The sequence below is a fragment of the Denticeps clupeoides genome, chromosome 3 (assembly GCF_900700375.1).
Source record: "Denticeps clupeoides chromosome 3, fDenClu1.1, whole genome shotgun sequence".
Taxonomy (NCBI): Eukaryota; Metazoa; Chordata; class Actinopteri; order Clupeiformes; family Denticipitidae; genus Denticeps; species Denticeps clupeoides.
In genome coordinates, this window is record NC_041709.1 from 22,326,788 (window position 1) to 22,345,979 (window position 19,192).

General features: G+C 41.6%; 1 protein-coding gene across 3 annotated transcripts; it reads left to right on the top strand.

Annotated features, from left to right (window-relative positions):
- The first annotated feature begins 1,816 nt into the window (after window positions 1-1,816).
- Window positions 1,817-19,105, top strand: col17a1a (collagen, type XVII, alpha 1a). 3 transcript variants are annotated; one of them, XM_028971496.1, is made up of 59 exons: window positions 1,818-1,996; window positions 3,387-3,460; window positions 3,715-3,765; window positions 4,110-4,244; window positions 5,104-5,655; window positions 5,966-6,013; window positions 6,126-6,167; window positions 6,383-6,430; window positions 6,628-6,753; window positions 7,102-7,212; window positions 7,302-7,373; window positions 7,488-7,562; window positions 7,682-7,732; window positions 7,833-7,997; window positions 8,153-8,227; window positions 8,299-8,343; window positions 8,424-8,546; window positions 8,881-9,141; window positions 9,224-9,274; window positions 9,357-9,383; window positions 9,612-9,638; window positions 9,713-9,775; window positions 9,860-9,964; window positions 10,438-10,500; window positions 10,603-10,638; window positions 10,712-10,765; window positions 10,851-10,886; window positions 11,049-11,084; window positions 11,347-11,409; window positions 11,544-11,579; window positions 11,667-11,738; window positions 11,823-11,849; window positions 11,924-11,959; window positions 12,041-12,076; window positions 12,183-12,263; window positions 12,354-12,389; window positions 12,466-12,537; window positions 12,631-12,726; window positions 12,813-12,863; window positions 12,929-12,991; window positions 13,078-13,137; window positions 13,245-13,271; window positions 13,544-13,585; window positions 13,670-13,759; window positions 13,853-13,900; window positions 14,039-14,080; window positions 14,553-14,660; window positions 15,122-15,193; window positions 15,528-15,656; window positions 16,069-16,164; window positions 16,240-16,383; window positions 16,499-16,633; window positions 16,759-16,929; window positions 17,015-17,119; window positions 17,250-17,321; window positions 17,701-17,772; window positions 18,148-18,207; window positions 18,515-18,557; window positions 18,657-19,105. In XM_028971496.1, the coding sequence occupies exons 2-57, from the start codon at window positions 3,397-3,399 to the stop codon at window positions 18,198-18,200; spliced, it is 4,677 nt and encodes a 1,558-aa protein (XP_028827329.1). In that variant the 5' UTR covers window positions 1,818-1,996; window positions 3,387-3,396; the 3' UTR covers window positions 18,201-18,207; window positions 18,515-18,557; window positions 18,657-19,105. The 3 variants fall into 3 exon arrangements, with proteins under 3 accessions (XP_028827330.1, XP_028827329.1, XP_028827328.1); XM_028971495.1 differs by having other exon boundaries at window positions 17,701-18,207; XM_028971497.1 differs by lacking the exon at window positions 17,015-17,119 and having other exon boundaries at window positions 1,817-1,996; window positions 17,701-18,207.
- Window positions 19,106-19,192: the final 87 nt, after the last annotated feature.

Below are 19,192 nucleotides of genomic sequence, written 5' to 3' on the forward strand. Positions count from 1 at the left end.
CTGAAGCAATATTTTAAATCTTTTATTAAGTAACAAATTGGAATTATATATTCAATATGGATTTTTACGGAATAGTTTTTTTTATATTTACAGGATATACATTTCTGGAGCATTTTGGAATGTTACACTGTCTAATTGCCCTTTAAGTGACCCTGATACTGTCACTGGGAGTTGGATTGTGCCTTGAGGATAAATATTTTAAAATGTTTTTTTTTACCCAGATTCTCCCATCAATAACCATGAGCTGCCAGGTGACTTGCCGATGAAACATTCAGCACACTTCAGCACGGGAGCCTTCAGGCTCTCGCTGTTTATGGTTGTCTGTTCCTGCGGCGCCCAACGATTTCTTTACTTTGAATAAAACACTTATTCCGAAACATGTGCTATCCTGCACCCTTTCTGAATATCTTTTTCTGAATGCCCAACTCGTATTACACTCCAGTCAGAAGTTCAGACATCTCTCCAACAATCCGGTGCCGTAATAAAGCTCGCCATTTCAAAAATGTGATTTACTGGCTGCAAAGATGAATGGTTTTCAACGAACACAGTCACGGAACCAGATCCTTCCATCCATCAGCCCAGGGGCTAACATATTACTGAAGAATGCTGAGGCCTGTACTGTCCTACTAGGAGGAGCTTCAGGCCTGTTCAGACAGTCGGGACCGGCCAACAAGCAGACAAAAACACATTACGGCCATCAAAACATGTCAAAAATCGAAACGTATTCAAAGCTAAATACAGTATCAGTGAATTCAGACGGGACTAAAAAGGCCATATGGATTCTTAGAATATATTTCACTGTTATAATAATTCTGATAATCGCAATATTGTCATTTTATTATGGAGAGAGTTGAGTAAAAATAAAATAAACAATAAAAACATTTAATTGGTTGATATGAGTGGCAGGCCTTGGTAGACGTGGGTATCTATGTGCCTTGTTATATCAATGTCTCGTTTTGTGCATGTGTTCTCTTTGGCCAGATGTAGTTGTAGTAATAGTTTTTTTTATTATTATGTTCCCTGGCATATACTGGTCCTGTGACTCGGGCTTTTGCGCGATGCCCACAGCGGTGTGACTTTCCCTGAAATTCGGAGGTTTGTGGTATGTGTCGGTGCCTGCTGGATGGTGGGGGATGTTTTTTGGAAATATTGACCCGTGGGGAGGATGTCTCACAGCAGCAGGTGGAGGACGTGTGGAGGCACAGCTCTGCTCCCCGGCCAACCCTCCGCACATATTTCTTCAACTCATACCTCGATAACATTTGAATTAGCTATAAAGTTTGTATTAAAATGCTCAGTCAGTTATTATCCATATATGATATATAATATATTGGTCATAATTCAATATATATAATGATATCTTTTCTGTTCCTGCGGAGTAATCCAAGAACATGGTCTACTGACAAAATGTTGAAGTTCCTAGTAGAAGAATGAATCAAAAGTCTGTTATGAGCTGCCCTTACCCAGGTATTTTTGTATATTTGCTTCCCTTATTATTATTTTATAATAATGTTATAGTATTAGAAAACGAAAGTATTTTCATCATTCTTTCCCAAAAGGAAAAATCAGTAAATTCATGCAAAACACGAACACACTTAAGCAGAGAAGAACAAGGCTACTGGACTACCTGGCTATGGGAGACTTTATGCGTGTATATCTGTACTTTTTACCTGTTTGTACTGGCATTTACTTTTTTCTACAGCAACTGCAGACTTAATCTGATTAAAGTGTCCTGGGGCATCCTTTCCTGTGTTGATATGCTCCTGTACTACCTCCCTCACTCTGTCCCAACTTGTCAGGTGAACGTTATGTCAGGAGGGGCGAAAAAAATGAATACATAAAACCTCCAACGCGCAGAGTGGCCCCTGCGGGAGCGTTAGTCACCACGGTTATGTGCTGCGCGGACTTATTTTAGCCCGAAATTGCGCTTGTGTCAGGTAAACCTCAGGAGATTTGGAGGAGGTGAAGCTGCTGTTACCTCTTCTGCAGAGTAAAGGTGAGTTTTAACATTTGCTCTGTTAATCATATTGCTGTTTTATAAATGGGTGCTAGTAGCCTAGTGGGTAAGACGCTCGCCAGAAGACCCAGGTTCAAACCCTACTTACTACCATTGTGTCCATGAGCAAAACACTTAACCCTGAGTGTCTCCAGGGGGTCTGTCCCCTCTGGATAAGAATAAATAACGTCTGATAAATACCGTAAATGTAAAATGTAAATATATTGCATTTAACAAAAACAGCAATTTTTTCAGCATTTTCCCAATATTCATAGACAACAGATGCATTTTACACCACAAAGTCAATCTTAAGTATTATTCTCAGTGGACATCATTGACAATGTCTTCTTGCAAAATGGTTTGAAACATACGTTACCCCAGTTTACACATAATTTAGGACTTTGTGGTAACCACGTTTGACCCAGTTTTTGTTATTGTAGTGACCTTTAACCTTGTAGTCTGAAGCTTTTGACATTGAACTTCAGTGGAAATCTGATTAGAAGTAGTTGAGGTGCCACAAAACCTGAAATGGAAGTGCTCATCTCTGGTGCAAACCACACAGCAGATGTATGAACAAGAGAAAGTGTGCTGGTAGTTCATTTGTGGTCTTTGTCTGTGATTCACCATCATTTTGCAGTAAACGGCTGGCTGACATATTCTTGGCTCGCTCTGGCAGTCACAGGTTGGAGGAGGTTTCAGCGTAACTTGCTCCGACCTGCATTAGTAAAAAGATGGATTATAATAATTAACTCACGAGAATGGAGTTTATTGCTTTTTACCCGATGAAGAATGTTTTTGCCTGATCTTGACAGTTGCAAATTAAAAAAAATGTTGGGAAAACACACCCATGCCACAACTACATGGGCGGTGTGTAGCTTGAGGGAACTTAAAAATGATTTGCAGCCGTGCATTAACAGTGCATTAACTCTTCACTGAAGCAGTCTACAGACTACAGACTTTACAGACTAGCTGTAAAGATGCTTTTATGACAATTGCTTAATCTAGCTCTCATACATGCTACTGAATCATTGATAAATTGAATGGTTGCTGCTTAATTGCAAAACCCTTGTGTGCTACCATGCCCTGTTTTAGAAATTACAGACACGTGGTGTATGCAACTCTTTTTATTTAGACCATAATTAACTCCAGTGAAGTTAAAACACCAGCATTTCTGGGTGATAGATGCTGTATATCATTCACTCACACTGGATTTGTTCAATAAACATTTTTTCCCAGTGCTGTGACAGTGTTTATTACATATTTATTACAGAAAATTATTTTTGGGTTCAGGATAGGAAGAACGGAGGTGCAAAATTCATGCAAAATCGGTTGTACAATATGCGTAGGACTCATGTGTGCATTGACACGTGCATTTGTTGTCTTGAAATAGTTAACATGGAATGGACAATTTAACAACAACAAAGATTATAAGCACAGACGGAGGCTCAGGAGGGTCCGTCAAAGGTAAGAACAAGCGTGTTTAGTTAACTTGCTGTTTGTAAGATCACAGTCCTGTCATCTTATTTTTTTTTCATCTTGTTTCATTTTCTTTGCAGATCAATGTTGTTTAATGTTTATTTTAATACACATTTCCTACCAAGGCATTATTTATCCTCCATTTAACACCACAATACTATCAATTATTATCAAATAATATCAATTAGTTTAGGAGTTCACCTAATATTTGATTGTTGTTAAAAATTCTGACATTTTTGCAGTTGTCACGGAATCATTGACCACTTCATCTAGACTTACAGCACTTCCTCCAAGTAAGTTTTAGCTGCTTTAATAACTGATCTATTCATAATTGCACTTTTTTGTACATTTTCTACACATGTTTGAGTGTAGTCAAGTTTTTGTTGTTCATTTAGTCAATAATAATTTATGAGTAGTTAAATGCATCATCATTGCTTTCTCACACTCCATAATGCCATAGATTGATGATGCTTCTCTGGTTCAGATTCTGTAAATGAAAAAGTCCATAATTCTGAATATACCATGGTCGCAGGAAACCAGGCCAGGACGTCATGCCGCAGCCATTGCACGTAGGCCAGCTTGAAGAGTTGAGAAATGTGCTCAGACCTTGACTGTTATTTTGTATAAAATCCCCCAGAGGGCGCCAGCAGTTCCAGTGGCGGCCACAAGGTGGTGTCTTCCAGCAGTTCAGGGGGCGGAGCCGGAACCACGGTGGAAAAGAAAGTGGTCTCTCACAACAACAGCAGCACCAACACTTATGTCATCTCCTCAAGTGAGAACTATAAAATCATAAAATCACTACGTTGTATTTTTCTGCCCAAAGAAACACTTAAACGCGGTTTAAATTGAACAGTTTTGAATTATGTAGTTATTTAAAAAAAAGTGATACATTTACATTACATTTACAGCATTTATCAGACGCCCTTATCCAGAGTGACTTACAATCAGTAGTTACAGGGACAGTCTCCCTGGAGCAACTTAGGGTTAAGTGTCTTGCTCAGGGACACAATGGTAGTAAGTGGGATTCGAACCCGGGTCTTCTGGTTCATAGGCGAGTGTGTTACCCACTAGGCTACTACCACCCTGCTACCCTACCACACTGCAACACAGCACATGTGCACACAACGAATTGTGTCCTCTGCACAGTCGGCAGCCATGACAGGCGCCTGGGGAGCAGTGTGTGGGGACGGTGCTTTGCTCAGTGGCACCTCAGTGGCACCTTGGCAGATTTGGATTCGAACCGGCAACATTCTGATTACGGGGCCGCTTCCTTAACCGCTAGGCAACCACTGCCACAAAATTTGAGGGTGCTAGTAACCTAGTGGGTAACACACTTGCCTACGAGCCAGACACCCAGGTTCAAACCTCACTTACTTACCATCATGTCCCTGAGCAAGACACTTAACCCTGAGTGTCTCCGGGGGGACTGTCCCTGTAACTACTGATTGTAAGTCGCTCTGGATGAGGGCGTCTGATAAATTCTGTAAATGTAAATGTAGTTATAGAAACAGGAGAGATCTGCATTGTTTGAAAAACCTGCTGTACATATTTTACACATGTTACTAAATGACATTCCCAGATTGCCATGCCAGCGTCTCACCGGCAGTTTGGTGTCTTTCTCTGCCATGCAGCTTCCGGTGGGTTCTCTTTAGAGAGCTCAGAGGGAGTGTCGGGAAGATCAGCTGGAAGCTCTGGTGGCTCCTCAGGCTTTGTGGCTGTCTCCGGTGGAGGCAGTGGCACAGGGGTTGCCACCAGCAGTGCAGGAAGCTCGCGTTCAGCCGAGGTGTTTGGTTCTAGAGCAGCAGACTCAGGCGGAGGAAGCAGCTCCTCTGTGACCGTCACCAAGTACCACTATTCAGAAGAGACCTCGTCAGCTGGAGGTGGTGGCGGCAGTTCAGGCCCCGCGGCTCTCACCAAATACGGCTCAGCAGCCGCTCCCACGGCCATGATGCCCGCTGTGGGTGGTGGAGGTTCCAGCTCCACTATTGTAACCAAATACACCACCTCAGGGGGTACATCCACTGCCATGAGCGGAGGTACAGGGGGGTCCAGCTCCATGGCCGCTACTAAATATAGCTCCACCTCGGGTTTGGGGGGCATGCGGAAGGTCTCAGGTTCTTCCAGCTATTCACCTGTCCTGACAGAGAGGACGTTCCTTACCACACGCTCAGCAAGCTATGAGGGTGAGTGCGGCCTCTTCATTTCTAATGCAAACATAATCCATAAGGTCATAACAAAGATTTATTAATCTTATAGAACAGTGCTTCTCAAACTTTTCACAATTAGTTCCACCTCAGTTTGGGAACCAAAGTTGTAGAACATCCATTTTTTTTCCCCCACTGATGTTCCTAACACAAATGTAGGCATTTAAAAAGAAGTTATGTGAAAAAGTAATATGAAACTTTTACATAGATAGAATGGAGGTTGAACTCAATAAAAGAAAACCAGCGGCAATTCCAACAGGAGCAGATTTTTTTTTGTCTTCCTGTGCAGGAAGCTCCAGCGGGAATTCTTCTCCTGAGTACACAAGGAAGGAGTATGGTGAGTTCGCTGATTCTTTAACTCCAGATGAAGAGCATCATGTGGTGATTTTAATAAGGAAAAAAAAATCATTCATTTGGGATTTTTTGGTTTGTTTTTTGGCCTTTTTTAGCTTCTGCTGGTGCTTCCACCAGGGGGCGCACCCATACCAGAGGTACAGCAACTGGCACAGCCACTCAACTTAACACTTATTATACATTTACATTTTATGTATTATGTATTCTATTCTTAATTAAAGAAAATTGTTAAAAATCAGAACTCTTGACTTTTCATGAACTACGGAGAGTTCATTTCCAGTAGGTTGCAATGCAGTTTGCTTTTCCAGCTATTTCTAATCATTTCGTCCAAATGATTCCTGTACTGTTTCAGAAAGTGAAATCAGAGCGAGACTGCAGAGCGCCTCTCCTTCCACTCGGTGTAAGTCCAGCCTCTTTGGTAAACCTTAGTAAATCTAGTATATGTCAGGATCACAGCAACACATTGACTCTCAAACAGTAATCGGAGCCACAATGATTGAGATCTTGTATGATGTATGATGTTGTATGTATGCTGAAGTGTAAGTTGAAGTGTAAGATTTGTATGCTAGGAGTCTGAGTGTCCGCGTGTGCCTGTAGGGACAGAGCTGGATGACGTGAAGAGACTTTTGAAAGGGAATCGTTCTGAGAGCATCAGTCCTCCACGCTCCCCAACCAACACCCTGCCCATCCCCAAGAAGGCCAGTGTCTCTGAGCAACACTCAGGTACAGGCACACACAACTAACAGTGGCTTCCTATGATTACACACTTGCAAGAAACACAACGTCTGGGTGGTAGTAGCCTAATGGGTAACACACTCGCATATGAACCAGAAGGCCCAGGTTCAAATCCCACTTAGTGAGCAGTGGGTAACCGTGACAGGCACCCGGTGAGCAGTGTGTGGGGACGGTGCTTTGATAAAGGGGACCTCAGTGGCAGCTTTGTGGTTATGAGGCCACCCACCGCTTCTTTACCAATGCAACATGGTTAATGTTTAGATTGACTCATTTCTTGTGGAGCGCAACGTTAGTCTCACTCCATTGCTTTATTTGCTCCTCCAAACGTCGTTGCAGTTCAGTACGAAGCCTCCACGATGGATCCGGCCTACATCCCAGCGGGAGGTTATGGCTACCACACCAACCCCAACAACCTGAGCCCTACTGCGAGCCTCCAGCACCCTGCAGGTATCGCCGCCGCCACTCAAACACGTCTCTGAAATACCTGCACGGACCAAAGCATGATTGAAATGTTGCTTTTTAAAACATTTTTGTAGTTTCTGCCTTCCAAAATAACTTGAGTCTGGGCTCCACCTCCGTGGCCGGTGTGGTTCCGGCTGGCAATGCAGGTTTTTTTTTTTGTTTACTTTCTTTCATAAAAAATGCTACAAACAAACAAGCAAACGGCACAGAATTGCAGCTTTGCTCTTACGTCCTTTTTTTTTTTTTTTTTTTTTTTACAGTGTATGGAATGCAGAACAATCTGGCCGGCACCACAGGCAATAGCGTGATGGCGAACGGAGTCAACACTCACACGGGTGGGCATCTTACAGCACGCTGGAGCGCAAGCATATTCTTTAATATACTATATGCTGGAAAAACAAAGACGTGCGTGCACACAAACTCGCACGTCTAAGAAAGCCTCAATGTTTTGCAGTCTATGGCTTCCAGAAAAACATCAGCAGTACCGGAGTGTCCACCACAACTGGTCAGTAATGAAAAGGAGGCCTTTAAATCCCATTCTTCGTGTCTTAATCCGCTTCAGATTTCCCGCGGTCGCTTTGTGTGACAACCTGTTCATTTCTCAGTGGCTCCGGCTCTCGCTGCAGCCAGCGACGACGTCTTTGTGAACGACTACAAGTTCATGCTGCTGGAGAAGGAAAAGTCAGCTGCCAAGAAAGAAAGCGAGCGCCTCATTACGGCCAAAGACACCGGAAAGCAATTTACAACCCATGCTGCCGGCGCAGGGCTAGGTGAGGGGTCCAGCTAAGTGGCTTCTGATGAGTGGAGGGAGATTTTATGCATTTACAGAGACGTTTTGATGTTGTGCATCCTTGCGCTTGTGTGTGCAGCCTGCCGTCCTTCAGTTGTGTGTAAATACCTGTACAAATGAGTGTGTTTTTGACAGGATCCTACTCCAATGGCTCTTTGAAGAAGGAAAAGTTTATGTCCAGCGCAGACACGACGGCCGTGAGGGATGAAGGTAATGGTCTGTGTAAGATGGTTTATGTACATATACATTTATTTCGTCTCCAACGTTATGTAATTTGTCAGGTGGATCCTTTAAAGCATTGAAAAAGGACAAGTCCACCTACGCAGGTACTCATCTCATTGGTCTACCACAGGTTAAATGTATTTAGCGGTTTAGATGTTTACCAGATCGTGCTCTCCGTCTCCAGAAATCCAGAAGGCGCAAGGACCCCTGAAGTTCTGCTCCTGCTGCTCCTGGTGGAAGTGGCTGCTGGCATTACTGCTCGGCCTTCTCCTTCTCTTTGGCCTCCTGTTTGGCCTTATTGCCCTGGGTAAAAAGCATATATATATATGTGTGTGTGTGTGTGTGTGTGTGTGTGTGTGTGTGTCTGTCACTACAGCTGGCATTTATAGGTGAAACACAATCATCATGTATATTGCAAGCTGCTAATCGGCAGTTATATGACGGCTAAGGCTGAGTCCCCGTATTCCAAAATAATGCCCCATATGCACTGTTCATGCATGATCATCCCATTTCATATATAGGGCGAAGGGTTAAGGGTGACCTTCCTTATTCTGTCTGTTTTTATGTAATACATTTCACGTTCACTAAGTTTAGTCTAAATGTGTCTGTGTTTCACAAATTGAACAACCCTCAAATTGCAGCAGAAGAAGTCAGAAAACTCAAAGCCAGAGTGGATGCACTGGATGGCGGTGGAGAGGTTGTCTCTGCTGGACGTGCAAGTCACCTTGTGTCATCGGTCAACATTGTGGACCCCCTGGATTCAGCATATGTGGACCGCACTGGCACCACCCGTTCTGAAAACACCATTGGCCTGGGCACAGTGTCGGGCATAGACCCTACTAATCTGCAGAGAACCATACAAAACATGGTTCGAGCTGAGCTGCATTCAGACACATTCCGAGGTAGAGAACTCAAGATGAAACGAAGGTCAAACTACCAAAAGTATTCAAACAGCATGACACATTTTTGCTCTCATGTCTTCAGCAACGCTGGGCTCCTCAGTGAAAGGAGAAAAGGGTGAACCCGGTACTACAGGTAGGCCTGCACCTTCTGTAATCGGGGATTTAAAGCTCTCATATAGTAGTTGGGTTTCTCATTGCAACCTTTCATCCTTCAGGTGTCCCAGGGCCTCCTGGAATAAAAGGTGAACTCTTGAAAAATGTTAGATGACGATTTGCACCAGTTTTTAAAAATTTATGGAGAGACTATAAGTTTCCAAACCCATGAATAAATACAGTACAGGCCAGAAGTTAATGTACATTCCCCTTAGAATTCTTGCTTCTTCACAGTTTTTTTGCATGTTCAAAACTAAAAAATACACTATATATTTACATTTATTTATTTAAGTTGTTAACTTGTTTTTTCATGATAGGTGATGCTGGTTTCCCAGGGATGCCTGGTAAGATGTTTTATTGCACTACTCGCCTCTCTCTGTGAAATGTCGAATTGGGCTTATGGTGTTTTCTCCTTAAGGTCCACCTGGTTTGCTTGGTCATCCAGGACTAGAAGGACCTAGAGGGCCCAAAGGAAGTTCAGGTTAGTTTTTTTTTTTTTAATTGAACATTTTAACTTTTAAATCCTGGTTTTAGCTACACAATTCCACTTGTCACATATGTTCAGGAGAGACAGGTGCTGATGGTTCACCTGGACCAAGGGGAAGAGAGGGACTTGCTGGGCTCCGTGGGGAGCCTGGCCCACCAGGAATTGGCGAGAAAGGGGATAGAGGTATGAGTCCTATTGTGGTTCCGATGTGCAATTAGCACATGCCTTTATCCAGAGAGACAGAGAGTCAGGCACACAGTAGCAAGTGGGGTTTGAACCTCAAGACTTTGTGTTCTTCTGGTTCATAGGTGAATGTCTTTCCCACTACGTTACTACCACCCTAGATGTCCTCCAACGTTTCTCTGGGTTTTATAATAGATGTTATCACCAGACTAGGCATACATAATTTTTGCCAATCGAATAAGTGATTGGAGTGATATTGGAGGTTTATCTTAGATTGTGTTATATATATAAATGTTAACCAGACCAGGCATGCTGAGGTCAGGGTTTGCTATTCAGCCACCATCAAGAAATGAAGCTTTATTTTTTAGGAATGATCCCAAAGCTATGAAGGGATGTACATTTTGGTGCATAATCTACACACAAATCTACACACTAACATGTGTAGATTTCTGAAGCTGGTGTTCTCCTCCCAGGATCTCCTGGGGAGTCTGGTGCTCCCGGGCCTCAAGGTTTATATGGTCCAGCAGGTCCCAAAGGTATTTAGGCAGATGATGAGATTTTCAGTCATCACTTCTACTATGGTTTATGGCTAAATATGTATTCTGCAAACCTTGTATCATAACCTTGTATATTTTTAGGTGAAATGGGAGTTCAAGGTGTCCCTGGTCTGCAAGGTAAGATATAGTTATTTTTTTTATCAGCATAGTCATTTTGAAAAATATTCACAGCATTTCTGTTGTCTTGTAGGTGCTCCTGGTCTTCAAGGGTTCCGTGGAGATCCTGGTGATCCAGGACCAAAGGGTACATAGATTTGTATCTTGAGAAAAAAAACAATGTATATGTGTGTAAGTAGATATATTTATTATGAAAAATGTGGCTTTTGTAGGTGAGCGAGGACCTTCTGGATCTGCAGGATCCAAAGGTATAATAAAGCTGTGGTAAACAATTATTGAATCAATAAATACTTACCATGATAAAATTGAATTAGTAAATAATATCAATCAGTCAATCAATCAATCAATCAATCAATTAATGAATTTGTTAATCATTACTTGAAAATAATTATTTCCCATATTCCCTTCAGGTGATCCTGGTGAGAAGGGACCACGGGGTGCAACAGGTGTGTATATTCATGGTTTAAAAAGGACAAATCTGACCTTCAAATCAAACTGAATTTTTGATGAATTTTTATCCTTCTGATAGTGATGGCTGTTTTTTGTAGGGCAAATATCTGCAACATGAATTTGGTTTATGTGTAAACGAAAATTGGGAGACTGATCAGTGTACATCAGGAAACATATATATTAAATAAGAGCTATTTATATATGTTTTATGTATACATTTTTGGATTGCTTGTTATTTTCTTAAACATCTAATTGCAGGAGAAGTAGGGCAAAGAGGACTGCCTGGTCCCTCTGGTGAAAAAGGGCCCAAAGGATCGATAGGTAGGTGGATTTAATCGGGCTTACAATGCAGTGTCATCAACTATATCAGTCTGCCAGACAAATAAATCTGATTTCATTATGCTCTCCCTTCCTCTGTCCTGCTAAACTTTAAGTTATCACTTCTTATTTCACAGGGGCTCCAGGACCTGATGGTGAAAAAGGTCCTCGTGGTAAAAACAGAAAAACAGACCTGCAGACCCTGTATAGCTTATAGAAATATATATTATATTCTTAATCGGTTTTCTGTGGACAAATAGGTGAACAGGGAGCACCTGGACTCTCTGGAGCAAGGGGACCAGCAGGCCAACCTGGAGATGCCGGCCAGCCGGGTAAATAATTAAACAGGCACTGGCTGCTGTCCTTTTACATTAATGCAGATAGAAATTCTGATGTAAATCTCCTCATGTTTTCAGGTGCACCAGGTCTTCAAGGGCCACCCGGTATGTATTGATTCAGGTTATATATATTCACCTTAGCTACCCATCCATCATCTATCCATAATTTTTTAAAACAGGAATACCAGGAAACCCAGGCCAGCCAGGAGGGAAAGGTATATACTTGCTGTCAGTGTTAAAAATTTAAAAATATGTTTTATAAAAAGTCATGTGTTTTTTTTTTTTTTTTTTTGCAGGTGAACCTGGTGATCCAGGTAGAGTCATCAATGCAGGTATATAACACAAACGCAACCCCAACAGCGTATGTTTTGTAATGTTATAAATCTTATATTGTTTGATTGCCCTATTATCTAATAAGTGACAAATTACTCTTCTCAGCCGGTTCCAGTTCTGTGGCCATTCCTGGACCTCCAGGTCCTCCTGGTGCCCCTGGGCCTGCAGGACCCCCTGGATTGTCAGGTCTAGTTCACATTTTTGAACACGACTATCTGAAGTTGCGTGAGAACTAGAAATGATAATTTTCATCTTTTATTAAATATTTCCGTTCAGGTCCTATTGGACCAGCGGGACTTCCTGGGCAGCCTGGTGAGCATGAAGATAAATAATGCAAATATTGAACATGTTTTGGCATATGTCTGAAATTAATGACTTCTTTTTACAGGTTCAAAGGGAGAAAAAGGTGATCCCGGTGAGCCTGGAATCTCTGAACAGATAAAAGCCATAAACACCCAGAGTAAGTGCAGTTTGTTTTTATCTACTGTAATAAGACTAATGTAATTTCATTAAAAATATAACTTAATTGTTACTTAATTGTTTGACTTCCCAGAATTATCTGCTGCCCCTGTTGCTGGTCCTCCGGGCCCCCCTGGACCTCCTGGACCCCCAGGTCCATCTGGAGATACTGGTGCCCCCGGTGCTCCAGGTAAGGTCACCTTTAATGCTAAGCATATACCACTCACTGCCTTCAAAGAAAAATGACCACTCATCAAATATATGCATATTTTACAGGTAGGGACATAGAAGGTCCTCCAGGTCCTCAAGGCCCACCAGGAAATGACGGTGAGTAAAATGTTTTTTTTTTTATACCAAAGAAATGTTTTATTAATAAAAACCTTGTTGTTCAGGTGTCAGCCTCCCTGGTCCTCCTGGAGAGAAAGGCGAACCGGGAAGCTTTGTGCCAAACTCAGGTTAGTTGTAGCTCAAAACACATAGCTGCGTTTTATAGCTGTGTCAGCAGAAAAAGTTTCAACACTGTGCCCCTTCAATCCAATAGGAACATTCTTTGCAGGGCCACCCGGCCCACCTGGACCAGTGGGACCAAAGGGACCTCAAGGTAGAGCAAATGTATTTTAGATTCAACTTTGGAACATTTACAGAAAGAATTGGTAATGTACTTACTGAACAGCTGTGCAATGTTCAATCTATATTTTTTCCCTAAAGGCGATATTGGTCCCATGGGATTCATGGGTAAGTGTATGCGTGGGGGCTGAGGCGTTGGAGTTTAGATATCACCATTAGTTTTCAGTTTGGAAATATCTAAACCCTGTCTCTATTGGTCCACATTGACCACTCCTACAATACTGAGTCTAATCTTCGACACTTTACTGCATTAATTCAACTCCCAACCTAGTTTTTTGCCATGTAAACAAAACCCACTCAACTGTTTATTTCTATATTCTATTACAAATTCAACACAGTAATAAATAATTTTTTTATATCAATTCTCACTTTTTCTCTAGGAGAACCAGGGCAGCCTGGATTACCTGGAGAAGCAGGTGTTGGTAAGTGAAACAGTATTATAATTATCCGGACATTTAGCTGGACATTTTTCAGCATTTACAACCTGTCTCGTGTTTTCTTTGAAGGATTTCCTGGTCAGCCTGGAGTTCCTGGACCCCCTGGGCCTGAAGGTCCTCCAGGATCGTCGGGTCCAGAAGGATTGGCAGGTCCTAAAGGTAGCATAATACAACATATGGTTGTAAGACTGTAGAGAGTCTTTAATCATTGGGTTCAGCTTGACCGGGCCATTTTCTTCATGTTTTGTTTAGGTGACGCTGGCATTCCAGGTGCTCCAGGAATTCCTGGATATTCTAACAGTATGTGTGATAATGCTTTAAAATACCACCACCCCCTCAGTTTATTACTTATTAATCATTCTAAATAATAATAAATAGTATTATTAAACCGCATATGTTGTTAACTCACAGATATATGTGTTTTCCTTTTTTTTTTAGACCTAGGGCCACCTGGACCTCCAGGCCCACCAGGACCCCCTGGTACATTTTTTGATTAAACAAGCAAAAAGTACAGAAAATAATTAAAATAACTCTTTTCTTTTCCCTTTTCCCATTGTATTTTAATAAAGATCATTGATAATGGTACACAATGATACATTACACTTCAAGTCACAAAGTGGTAAACATGGTTTAGTTTTTTTTTAACCTCGTATGTGAGGTTTTTGTAGTGTAAAGTCTCATCTGAAACATCCTCAGTTGCATACAGAAACAGGCAAGTCAGAGCACAGATCTGGATCAGTGCTGAAAGTGGGTAGATCCCTCTGCAAATACCATTGATAACAGTAAACAGTGACAGGGACAGAAATAAATGCACAGAATGTAGAAACAAATAGGTCATTTTATATTTGTAACAAATTATCCATACAATGTACAAATTATCCATACAATTTTTAGAATTGTGTTAACAACCATTTAATTGAAATACCCATATTAAATTGAACAATTTATCAAGGTGATGGAGCGTATGTGGCTGGAGCTCCTGGACCCCCTGGACCACCTGGACCTGCTGGAGGAGCATCTGCTGATCAGATGGCCCCATATCTTCTTGACTATATGGAGCGTAAGATTAAATCTGACACATTATCTTTCCTTCTTAAGATGTTAACACTTAAAGGCAATACAGGCAAGTAATGGCCTCATTTATTAAGATTCTAAATGAGGCATGCACCCACAATAATGAGTGCATTCTCAATCATAAATCAATATATGCCAATGTACATATAGTTACTTTCACATTACTTAACATTGTCATTTGCTTCAACTGAAATACAAGTTAGCTTTTAACTCAATAGCCTGCTAGACCCTGGCATGAGAGAAAAGGCTGGAACAGTTTCACCAAACACAAGTTAATTGAGTTTTTGAGTCAAATATTGTACCAAGGTATTTATAAGATTGCACATATTTAGCTGTCTGACCTTTAATGCAAGAGACCTGCACTGACATCACTGGATGTGTCTTTAGTCCTGGCTGTGTGAATGTATGTGTGTTTAACATGGAGTATTAAATAATTTTGGTTAACAGGAGCAGGTATCACTGGTCCACCAGGTCCTCCGGGATCAGTGTCTCTGAATGACGTCATTTCTCTTATGCAAAGTAAGTAATAAATGATGAGTGTTTTGCTGAATGATTCTGTGTGCTAAAATAAACAAACACAAATTGCAAATATAAAAAACAATGATCAGCACCTTAGATAATGACGTATTAATAAAGGTACCCTGACATGAAAATTTCACTTTGTGAGATTATTTAACATTAAAATGAGTTCCCCCAGCCTGTCTATGGTCATGCAGTGACTAGAAATGGTGATAGTTGTAAAGAGAGATCATTCTGCTTCACCATTCAGATCGCTTTAACTTTACTCATCATGAAAAATGACGTTTTTTAAATGTCCTCCTCATCTGTGACCTTTCCCACCACTGGTCCACAGATGACGAGGTGAGGCAGTATCTGATCGGCCCTCCAGGACCACCAGGCATCCCTGGTATCCCAGGCGGAGCAGGATATGTGTCCTTTGATCCCCAGGAAGTGGCTGGGCGGGTTATCACGCTGTTGAATGGTAAGAGTACATTACCACCTAGATTTCAACTTGAATTGGAACTTAACCCTGTGTCTTTCCAGTGAATAGCTTCTTTTTACCCGCACTGTAAAAAAAATTGAGGCCACCGGCTGCAAATCATTTTTAGGTTCTTTTAGGAAGCTTAAACAAACTGTTAATCACTTGATCTTACAAGTATATAACTAATGAAAAATCTACAATGGCATCCACTGGAGACCTATTGCTTCTGGGAAATTTTAATGCAACTGGTTGTGAAGCATTTTTACGTTCTCTCAACTTCATGCCCATGTAGTAGGCAATAGGTCTCCAGTAGATGCCATTGTAGATTTTTCATTAGTTATATACTTGTAAGATCAAGTGATTAACAGTTTGTTTAAGCTTCCGGAGTCCTAACTAGTGCCATTATGATCAGAGCGTGAAATGGTTGGGAGACCGGGACCTCCAGGACCCCCTGGCCCACCAGGACTACCAGGCCATTTCTACCCTGACCTCTCAAACCTGCTGCAGAGTGAGTTATGTTACTGTTATCCCATTTTTCTGTTTGGCAGAAATATTTACATGCTCTACGTGCTTTCTATTGAAGATTCTGATTATAAGGGACTGGTCGGACCTCAGGGTCCAGCCGGATTCCCAGGGCCTCCTGGTCCAGCAGGCCCTCCAGGTCCTCCTGGACTGGGAACTTCTGACAGTACATTTGGGCTGGAGGACATACGAGATTACTTGAGCAGTGAGTCCCACTCTGTCACATTATCTCACTACTCACAACGAGAGCTGCATTTATACAGTGATATTTCTGCAGTGAAAAACAACTAAAATGTACTTTATATGCGTATCCTCTTTAGATTTTAGAGGTCCTCCCGGTCCTCCAGGTCCACCTGGCCCTCAGGGACCCCCTGGAGTGAACAGAGGTTTGGTGTCCTATGCGTCAAATAAACACAGAGATAGAGTGCATACCGAGCCACAGGAATATTTCAACGGTAAGAATGATTTTGGATTAATATTTAGGCAAGCAGGGTTCGAAGGCTATATATCATTTTATTATTACTGTAAGATTTTGTACCATTTTTGTATTTTCATGAAAATAAAACCAATTTCTTTGCAGGTGATGGGTTGCTTGGTAGGTTTCCTGGGCCTCCGGGCCCACCTGGTCCTCCGGGACCTCAGGGACAAAAGGGAGATCGAGGTGAACTTGGTTACAGCAAAGCTTTCATCCCTGAGAGGGACGCTACAGACTATTCTCACGTAGCTGTGAAAGTGGCCGACTACATCAGATGTAAGTGACCATGAGGGCAGAACCAAAACACGGTCACTTCAGTTTTAGTTGGTGACATTCTTCATCTCCTTCCTTCTTGGCTCAGCTCATGGTATGATACTGGACTTGCTGCACAATAACACTAATCGTTCTGGGAGACGAGTCGCACGAGCAGCTCCAGACATGGCACAAATTATAAACTACGTGAAAGGTGTAGTTTATAATTTAGCCTTACAATACAGAATTATAGATTTAACTGAAATAAATGAGTTAATGGGTGTTTCATTAATTAGAAAATGAATCCTCATTTTCAAATTATTTGAATGAATGTTCCTCCACAGCTCATGGTGGATTAATTGGTCCTCCTGGCCAAACAGGCCCACCAGGCCCACCAGGGTTCAGGGGATTAGCAGGTATGTGAATGTTCGTGGTTGACTTTTCAGTACAACGTGCTGTATTTTGCTTACTGAACTGCTTTGAGGTCCACATTGTGGCGTGACGGTTAGTGACGTGGCCTGACACCTTCGAGATGTGAGTTTGAATTAAGGCTTGGACCGTGTGTGTGTATGTGTGTGTGTGGAGTTTACATTGTCTCCCCACAATGGTGCAGGTTTTCTCTGGGTCCTCCGGTTTCCTCCCACCATGCAATGGCATACAGATTTGGTGTATTGCCAACTCTGAATAGTCCTGAGCTGTATATGTGTGAGTGAATGGTGGGAGTGAATGTGTGTGCAAGATCATGAAAATCACATTTGCAATTTGACATTACGATACTGAATTGGATATCTAAAGGAATAACAGGACTACCAGGAGCACCAGGAGCACCAGGCTTCCCGGGACTCAAAGGGGAGAGGGGAGCATCAGGTAAATGTTTATGGTTTGTGTGTGCACTTTTTTTGTGCTCACTAACCTACTATGAATTCTTGAGGTTTTGTACTTAGTAATGTTTTATACGCTCCATTCATACTCACATCACCAAAACATCGCCAAAACGGGAATCCAAGGGCCTAAAGTGTGAGAGAGATGAGCAAGTGCACATGAATGGGTCCCAGGTGACATTTTGTATGTGCAGGCACATGCACAGACATGCCAGAGGTGGTGATCACTCACCAATCAAATTAAAACGGCTCAGAACTGCCATCCACACTTGACAAAGGTCAAAATGTTTGAGAGAATTATTTTTGGCCCACAATTAATGGCCAATTAACGGCCTACCATTAATCCATCTATGCTCGCCAGGACCTGCAGGACCTCGAGGACCCGCAGGACCTCAAGGACCTCCTGGTGCATAACATATGGGTGAGCTCTCTTGACTTTTATTAAAACACGAGTGGGTCTAATTCATATCTGTATTTTACAATTGTACTCATAATTTCTTTCTGAATGTATTAGCCATTACTTTGCCAAACTCTCAAACCCCATAGCTTTGTTGCAAACATTACAACCCTTAAAACAAAATACTAATACTAAACCCTTAGCTTAATACATGATGTGTAGTGCACTGTGTTCTTATTACTGGTTGCTGTAGTGGAAGGAACTGTCCTGACATGAACAATGGGATTTAGTGATTTTTATGCCTTATAATCACAACTACAAATCCTTTCAGTCAAGTGATCTTGGTGGGTCCCTGGTCAAAATGAATGAGAAAGGTGAGCAGGTTCATGACCTTTATCAAAATACATGAATTGGTTTGTTCCGTCATCATTGGGCCTTATACGATGTGTATGTTCTATTTTTCTCATGTCCAGATGACCTTGTGCAGCACAGGGATCGCAGTTGGAGACTGGCCTGTAAAATGCATATTTTACACATTTAGTTTGACTTCCAAATAAAACTAAAAACTGCATATGTTTTTCTATTAAAATATGTAAGCACACATTCCAATGTAGTTTAATGCAAGAGACAATCCTAGCAGCCTATTATTCCTTTAATTTTTTGTTTGTTAAAAGCTTCTTATCATTTTGTCTATAAAGAGGAATCCCAGTGGGGTGAAATGTAAAAAAAAAAAAAAAAAAAAAAAAAAGTGTGTGAATTTATTTTATTTATTTCTGTCTTCAAACTGTATTTTGTTAGTCCTGTTTAGAACCCAGAAAAACAGTAAATGGCTATTTTTTTTTTCATGAAATATTTTTGTGCGACATGTAAAAATAAATAGTGATTGAGGATGATTAAAATGAGTTTATTATGAATAACGGTTTATGGTTGCAGGTTTACCTTTATTGTGCTTGGAGACAAGATTCTATAATCATTAAGAGAGCTGTCAGCTCAGGTTTTATTACACAAA